Here is a 7843-nt window from a genome sequence, read left to right as displayed (position 1 = left end):
TATATATAAACATATTGTCACCTTAATTAAAAGGTTCTATCTGCCATTTTTGTCAAAATTGAGTCATTCACATATTCTTATTCTGTGACAACTTTACATTATGTGATGTTTTTTTAAGTTGTGTACATTTTGGGACTGATGTAGCCTATAAAAGAGACTTGTTCCCCATATCCCACATCATTATATGGAATGCAAAAACTTTGAAGCTCAATATCTCGAAACTGCTCAGAATGCAGATAGAACCTTATAATTCCAAGGTGACGATATTGTTTTATATGTGTGTTGGCTCAACATTGTCTCTCTTCAAACAGATCAGTTTTTGTGGATCGGCATCCCGTGTCGACATGTAAATATATTTTCCTCTGCTAACACACAACAAAACTCACAAATTGTTGTATCTGACTGCATAATTCATATGAAGATCTACATAAATACATAGTACTTGTCTCATCTCTTATTATTCAGATGCGCCCCATATGGACCATACCAGAATTGTACCTTACCAACAATCCAAGTGAGTTCACACACAAACACAGATATATACACACGGACTGTGTTGTTCTTCAGTGTATTAATAAACACTCTTTCCTCAGTTCACTTGGTTCACCATCTATTACTGTCACAAAGGTGCCCTCCTGTCCTCCCTCAGAAAGTGAGTAGCATACAGTCATCATGGCATTTGAGACAATATAATAATCTAATATCTCAAATATAATGGAAAATAAAAACTCACCAGTGTTGACAACTTATGAAATGCTGTCAGTGTTTATTGCTCCATTACTACAATTCAAACCTATATGACACAAAGATGTTTAGCTTTTGAATATATGTATTTTAAGGTAACTGATTTCAGTTTTTCTTTTTCTTGTTCTTTTAAAGTATTTCATTGTAATTTTGTTTTGTATAGTGTTTTTATTTTTTAAATTTTGCGATTATTTTTAATATTGTGACCTGTGAAGCACTTTGAGCTACACTTTGTGTATAAAAGGTACTATGCAAGTAAAATTTAAGGAGCATTATTCTATTTCTATTTTTGTCTCCCTAGCTGGAAGTCAAGCCAGTTATGTGAATCAAAACGGTGAGGAGGGAATCAACATTCATGTCAGTCATCATGGTCAGAAATCAAATGACTCCTTTTTGTATCGTAATTCTGAGTAGCTTGCACTTTCTTAACGGAATATTGGTTCAATGTAAGCTCTTTGTGAGTGAACACAATCCTGAATGTGTGACTCTTCTCTAGAGACTGGCGATGAGCCGAATAATCAGCCTCAAAGTGAATACATGTAAGAGCGCACCTGCCTGATCCCGAATCTCCACAAATTGTTCTAAACTAGTCATGCTAACGCGGAGTCATTATCCATATAAAACTGATGAAAAATATCTTTATTTTCTCCAGAACTGTTCTTCCCGATTCCCCGATCACACAGTCTCAGGGACCCAGCCGAGCTTCATCCCAGAGCTCAGGTAGAAGAGCTGAGATTAAACAAGAATAGCAATCTATTCGCATTTGTTGCATTATAAATACATTGGAAAATAAATCATAACATCCTCTGACAATGTTGATGCTAACTTTGTAGGAGAATGTTACATAAATGTAAAAAAAGATGAGAATGTATCTGAAGATATATGTGAGTATGTGGATGAATCAGACTCAGGTACTACATGCTGAAAATAAATAATGACTACAAAGCCCCGCTGCAATGCAGATCCTAACCTTATCTTGTGTATGCTGTGGTGATTTTACAGACATTCCCGATTATGAAAATTTCAGTAATTCTCCAGGCCACAGAAAAAAAAGCCATAGTAAGTGTTTTTTGATTAATAGCATATATTTATTTTATATGTATGTTTGTTGGTGAGGAGTGAAAGGCAAAGCAAGGGAAAAAGGGACAAATTATTTTCTGCACAGAAAAATATTTTTTCACTTTTTCTCTTGCTTTGCCTTTCACTCCTCACCAACAAACATACATATATGCACTTAATATATATAAATGTATATAATTTCCAAAGGCAAGCTGCTCTTTGATAAATGCAAAAATAAATAACGGGCTGTTTTACAAACACAAGAATAGCAAAATGTATTACAAAAACAAGTAAAATCATAAAATGGACTATGATTTCTAATTCACCAAACAATAATTGTAAAAGTATCACTTTTTTTATATGATCAACATATTTTATTTTCATAAAAAAAAAAATAGGGTGAATTCCGGTAAAATGGGCCTCTTTCTCTAAAGAAAGTTGTAGAAGTGATTCAGACAAAGAGAATAGTGTTTATTCTTTATGTTGCGCCTCCTCAACAGGTCTGTCCCGTGGAAGTCAAAGCAGTGATGAACGGGACAGCTCTGATTATGTCAACACAGGCCCTAACTTACAGTAATCAAGGTACTATGTAGTTCTCTAATTTTAGTGTATGTGAATATCTTGATACAATTTGGATTGTCCATTAAATGTAAGAGGGAAAAAAAATTAATCCATTTTGCTTTTCTCTAGAATTTGCCTTTTACCAAATAATGACAGATAACAAGGCCTAACCATCATCCTGACTGCCAGAGGAGTTTCCAGATTTAACTATGCTTTGAATTTTGAAGTGCATTACCAAGAGCATTGAACCAGTGTCACCACAGAAAACTTCCTCCCTCAATCCTTCTGACAGATTTGCTGACGATACCTGAGAATGTTTTTATTAGTTTTTTAAATTAACAATTGCTGTTTACAATGTACTGCATCCTGGCTTTTATTTCCAAATATATGAGCACAAATTTCTTTGAATCCGCCATGTAATATATAGCTTTTTGTCATAATTCATAAACCTGTTAGCTATTGGTTTGTAAATGGGGAAATAAAAGTTTTATTGATTCAAATGGTGTATGGTGCTACAATGAATAGATATTGTAATTATGGTCGATAAATTTAGTAAATGCCAGCAGTAAATATCAACACAGCGTGTATTAGAGAAAAACATTCAAGACAAAACACATAAGGAGAGTTTAAAATTTTATTTTTATGCACTTCTTTTTTTTATTCTTTTTTTAACCATTTATTATTTGCTTATTTAATAAGGGGGTAGAGAACAAACGGAGAGGTTCATTGTATTTTTTATAAAAATGTCCCTCATTCTTTCCATTTTTGTTTTGTCTTACACGCTCACTCGTTCCCTCTTTCTGCTTTAGACACTGTGGGTCCCCGTCCACTCAAATTAAAAATAACAAAAAGGAAAAAAAAAAATAATAATAATAATAAAACAAGCACATTCAGTCTTGCCAGAGGTTATCTAAAACAAAATCTGTTCAGGTGGATATTATGTACAAATGAATATGCGATCACACAGAAGATCTCTCTGTCACACTGTGGTGATCCGCACAGTTTCAGTCTCAGCCGCTCTGTCAGTTTCCAGAAGGGTGGAATGGAATCTGCTGGGATGGATGAGCCTGCACTGACACTGATGGGAGCAGAGAAACACACAAATTAATAGTTTGCAATAATACCAATTCATAATGTAATAATAAATGTAATACAAATCAAATCTTGGTAAATGCATTTGCACATAGCTGTTAGGGTTGTGACGGTGAGGAAATTTTCCCACCGGTTAATCGGCGTGTGACAACACCGGTAATACCGGTATCACCGCGGGGGCGGGGCGTTCCCTCTTTTCCTCACTTTCCTTCGCTTTTAAATAGCTTGTAAAAGCGGTGTGCCCATTTTACTTTCACTTTAAAATAGCGGCAATTCGGAGTAAAGCAATTGTTCGTTTTTAGTTCGTTTGAATTTTCCCTCTTTTCCTCGCTTTCCCTCACTCTTCTTGTCAGTCAGCTCGACTCACTCTTCTCACTGGAGAAATGAAATCTGATCTGTGATGCAACTGTCGTTCAACTGCATTGAGCATCCGCGTTCAGTTTTTAATTGTAGTGTCTGTTCTTTTACTGAACTAAATGATTTTTATTACTATAAAAAATCTAAACGACGGTGGGGGTCGGTGACGCGGTGGGCAAGTGACGTAACCGGTGTTGCGGCTTAACACCGGTATCACCGTCTATCGCGGCAAGCCTAATAGCTGTATATTAAATATCAGTTAAATATCAGTAAATATCAGTTAGATCTAATGTTCAACTGGATGGGATTCTGTAAGCTTGTAGCTTTCATGACAAATTACTTGACTGCAACATAAGCGAACAAACTTGTTTGGTTTTTTGGTTTGTTTGCAAAGAAACTCACCCTGAGGTGGTCCAATGTAGGTGAAGTGCTGGTGGGGTCCCTGCTGGGGTGGAGGAGGTCCGTGCTGGGGACCAGAACCCTGCTGAGGGGGAGGTGGTGGGGCATGAAGCAACATCACAGGCGGTGGGCCGTGACCTGAGTGGTGAGGACCCGAGAGAGCACCTGGAACATGGGTCTGAAAGAATGAGCAAAAAAGTTAGTCAGCAAAAAAAAAAAAAATTTATATAAATACACAAAGATGTGTTAAAAAAAGAAAAAAGAACTGAATTCAAAAATTAAAATGTAGAAAATTAATACAAAAATAGGTGTGTAAATAAAAAAAATGAAAAAGAATAAAAATAAATAAAACTTCCTAAACCGAAGAGAATTGTTCACTAAAATGGTTGACAGAACACATGCTAATGATTCAGATGTTTAACCCGCCTGTTAAGCCTGACTTTATTGGGTTCAGTAATGTACATGTAAAAATATTGTATTCATTTTAAAATTACACCGTTTATTTCTGTTTATCCCAGACACATTTCTGAAGTGCACTGAACTGCTGCTTTTTTTTCTTTCTTCATTTGAACTTGTGTGTGGTTTATGGTCATCACCTGTGTCAGCTGTCCTAGAGAGGAGTAGGGGTGAGGCAGGGGCTGGTGTCCCGGCAGGCTGTAGCCCTGAAGGGAGTAGGAGGCCTGTGGGGAGCTGTGTCCCGGGGGCAGGTTAGGGGGTGCGGGGGCTGACAGCGGCCCAGAGTGATACAAAGACTGAGGCTGAGGACCAGACTGACCCGACTATAAAATGAAGTCAATACAGTAAATATTTAGTATAATTGAAAGCATGTGAAATTTTAGGGGATCTCTTGTTCAAGCATTTAAAGAAAGTTCTTTGAGTGGGAGTTTATGGAATAGACGTGTAGCCAGTTTTGGGTGGACTGGTTGACTGGCAGGCAGATGTACCTGTCCTGGACTGGGGGCGGGATGTTGAGGGGGCGGCTGGCTGCCTGTGGGGGTGCTGGAGGGCTGAGGATGATGGATGGAACCAGAGTGATGAGAGAATGACTGCGGAGCTGAAGAAGAAAGAAGAACGGAAAAAAAACAAACAGTTGATAACACTGGATTTAGTTCATTGTGTATATAATTATTTTACAATCTACGAAAAAATAAATAAATAAAAGATAAACCTTACCATACATCCCCTGCTGAGGGGCTGGTGGTCCTTCATTCTGACCAGGGTACTGGGGGCCTGGGGGACCCAGGGTCTGTGGGTGCCCTCCTGATCCAAGCATTCGTGGTCCACCCTGGAGCATTGAGTACACCTGAGACAGAGAGAAATCATAGGGTTTTTTGAGAAGTGGAGACAATAGGCCTCATTCATGAAACATTCGTAAATATACGAGTAAATTCTGAGTAATTTACACGTTAAACGGACCTTCCCGAAAACTCTCCTCTGGATTCACAAATACTTCGTAAAGGTCAGATTTGATAGTTAAATGCGTGTATGTTAATGAGTTCCAATCATTCGTAAATAGGGTGCGCATGCACGCTTATTCACAATTATCATATTCCCCGCCTATGAATTACAGCTACGCAAATGACGCATCTAGGAATGGTGTGGAATCCTTTGGACTCAATTCTCAGGTTTGGCAAGTTATATTGCACAAATGAGACTAATAGGCTATATGCCTAAAACTAAATGAATAAATTAACGTGTGTCCACCAGAGCGTCTTCAGTCAGCTAACATAATGCCTGGTGCTCTTCTGAAAACAACCAGCTGCTGGTGCTTGAGAGCTTTGGAGGCACTGCACTTTTCTGGAGTGACACGTTGTTTGCTATGATTTGGAATATTCACGGCAGCAACATGTAACGAGTATCTTATTTTGAAGAATATTACTGAATATAAAAATGCAGTAACCAGCAATATTAACTTCTCCATTGTTGTGTTGTACAAGTATGATGGTTGGTCAATGTAGTGTTTGTCCCACCCCTCCTCCACTGTGATTGGACGGCTGTGTAAAAAGGGACCGTGATGAGCTCTGCGTTTTACCCAAAGTTAAAGAGTAAAAAAACGAAAAAAAGACAGGGCAAATGAACTCGTTAAATATCATTATAATACATAGTGCATAAAAAAATGCAGTGTCATCAGTTTGTCTAAAAGAATACAGAACGTTTGAATGTTTTATGCACCATTTACACATGGTAGGGAGCAGGTGTAAATTTCCTTCGTACCAACTAACATTTTCAAAATACGAACATTTTCATGAATCTGAAAATTTACGTCGGAACGACTTTCCGAATGATTTACACAATTTTGTTCTGCTTGTGTTTCATGAATGAGGCCCAATGAACTTCGTTTAAGACTAAAATCTACTGGTTTGATAATGTGACCTGTGCTGGCAAAATGAGTCACAATCAGCAAATTTTCACAAAGGCGTTATTTTCGCATTCTCTATAAAAAAAAACATCAAAATGATGCATGACTTGTTGGAATCAGACAGAAAAAATGACTGAGCCACACCTGTTTGAAGTCGATAGAGTGAGCAAAGTCAATTTTGAGAAAAATCTAGTTAAAGTTTTCTGAAGGGTCCAAAACAAAATCACCTAGCAAGTTAGCAACTACACTGTGCGGGTGTGAACCTACACTGGTCTCACGGTTCGTTTCGGTTCGATTACGATTATCATGTCATCGATTCAGTTCAATTCGATATCACAATGCATTGACGATGCACTGCATCCTCAATTTTCTATTTCACTTCACATGTATACAATTTTGTCAATAAATACAAGTATAAATACAATAAATACTTCTCCAGGTCGTGCTTACTGCTGCTTACCAGGTTGTTCACAAAAGCCGAAATATGCCCAGATATCGGCTTTTAAAGTAGTTGGAGCATTTTTAATTACTCGCACTCGCGTCTTGCCTCCCTCCGCCATTAGGCGCGTTCGATTTGAAGCGGCGCTGCGCAGAATGATCAGAGTATGACATCAACCGTGAGAGCGATTCGAAAGCATAAGGATCCGTCTGCGCTCTTATCGCTCTCACGGTACTTGATGTCATACACTGATCATTCTGCGCAGCGGCGCTTCAAGCCGAACGCGCCTAATGTATGCTACCGCGACAAATGACATCAGAAAAGCGTCAGTACGTTATAATCGGTTATGGTCTATTACTGAACCGATACCAAATCGTCCTCGTCTGCATCGCGATGCATCGTAGAAACTATGGATGCACCGATACTGGTATCGGTATCGGGCCCGATACTGAGCTTCTGTACTCGTACTCGTTAAAATGCCCCGATACCAAACAGCATGTGATAAGCGCCATATTCAAACAAAGAAACACCGACAACAGAACAACAGACAGCAGGAAGGAGTTAAGGATGTCTACTACGAAGTATATGTATGCAATTAATATAATATTAAACATTCAGTATTAACGCCTGTATAGCTGGTGTGCGCGCGCTGATAAACAAAGCACGCTGAGTGGATTGAGCGCGCAGCGGCGCAGATGCGCGAGCTTGTCAAGTGAATATACCTTTCTCACAGACATCACTGGAAAGTTTGTAGTTCGGTCGGATATGTCAAAAACAAGTAAGTAAAACAATGCACAAGTTACTTAACGGTAGGGAGAGAGAGAGAGAGAGAG

At 38.4% G+C, this 7843-nt stretch overlaps 2 protein-coding genes across 3 annotated transcripts in view; one reads left to right on the top strand and one right to left on the bottom strand.

Annotated features, from left to right (window-relative positions):
* Window positions 1-2836, top strand: part of LOC107739392 (uncharacterized) — a 12519-nt gene extending 9683 nt beyond the window's left edge. Inside the window, exons 5-14 of the mRNA XM_016551492.1 lie at window positions 312-346; window positions 466-514; window positions 594-652; window positions 1046-1114; window positions 1241-1283; window positions 1397-1464; window positions 1578-1655; window positions 1747-1803; window positions 2304-2385; window positions 2494-2836. Coding sequence (XP_016406978.1) covers window positions 312-346; window positions 466-514; window positions 594-652; window positions 1046-1114; window positions 1241-1283; window positions 1397-1464; window positions 1578-1655; window positions 1747-1803; window positions 2304-2380 — 535 coding nt within the window. The 3' untranslated portion in view covers window positions 2381-2385; window positions 2494-2836. The remainder of the gene's footprint in view (window positions 1-311; window positions 347-465; window positions 515-593; window positions 653-1045; window positions 1115-1240; window positions 1284-1396; window positions 1465-1577; window positions 1656-1746; window positions 1804-2303; window positions 2386-2493) is intronic.
* Window positions 2837-3012: 176 nt separating this feature from the next.
* Window positions 3013-7843, bottom strand: part of LOC107739387 (ataxin-2-like protein) — an 18402-nt gene continuing 13571 nt past the window's right edge. For both annotated transcript variants that reach the window (XM_016551488.1, XM_016551487.1), the window contains exons 18-22: window positions 5386-5515; window positions 5157-5266; window positions 4809-4991; window positions 4216-4390; window positions 3013-3442 (exon numbers count right to left, since the gene is read on the bottom strand). In XM_016551488.1, the coding sequence (XP_016406974.1) occupies window positions 3387-3442; window positions 4216-4390; window positions 4809-4991; window positions 5157-5266; window positions 5386-5515 (654 nt within the window). In that variant the 3' untranslated portion in view covers window positions 3013-3386. The remainder of the gene's footprint in view (window positions 3443-4215; window positions 4391-4808; window positions 4992-5156; window positions 5267-5385; window positions 5516-7843) is intronic.

The sequence above is a fragment of the Sinocyclocheilus rhinocerous genome, unplaced genomic scaffold (assembly GCF_001515625.1).
Source record: "Sinocyclocheilus rhinocerous isolate Xijiao unplaced genomic scaffold, SAMN03320098_v1.1 scaffold2300, whole genome shotgun sequence".
NCBI classification, from domain to species: Eukaryota; Metazoa; Chordata; class Actinopteri; order Cypriniformes; family Cyprinidae; genus Sinocyclocheilus; species Sinocyclocheilus rhinocerous.
The sequence above is the reverse complement of the archived record's forward strand: the minus strand, read 5'-3'. Positions and strand labels throughout refer to the sequence as shown.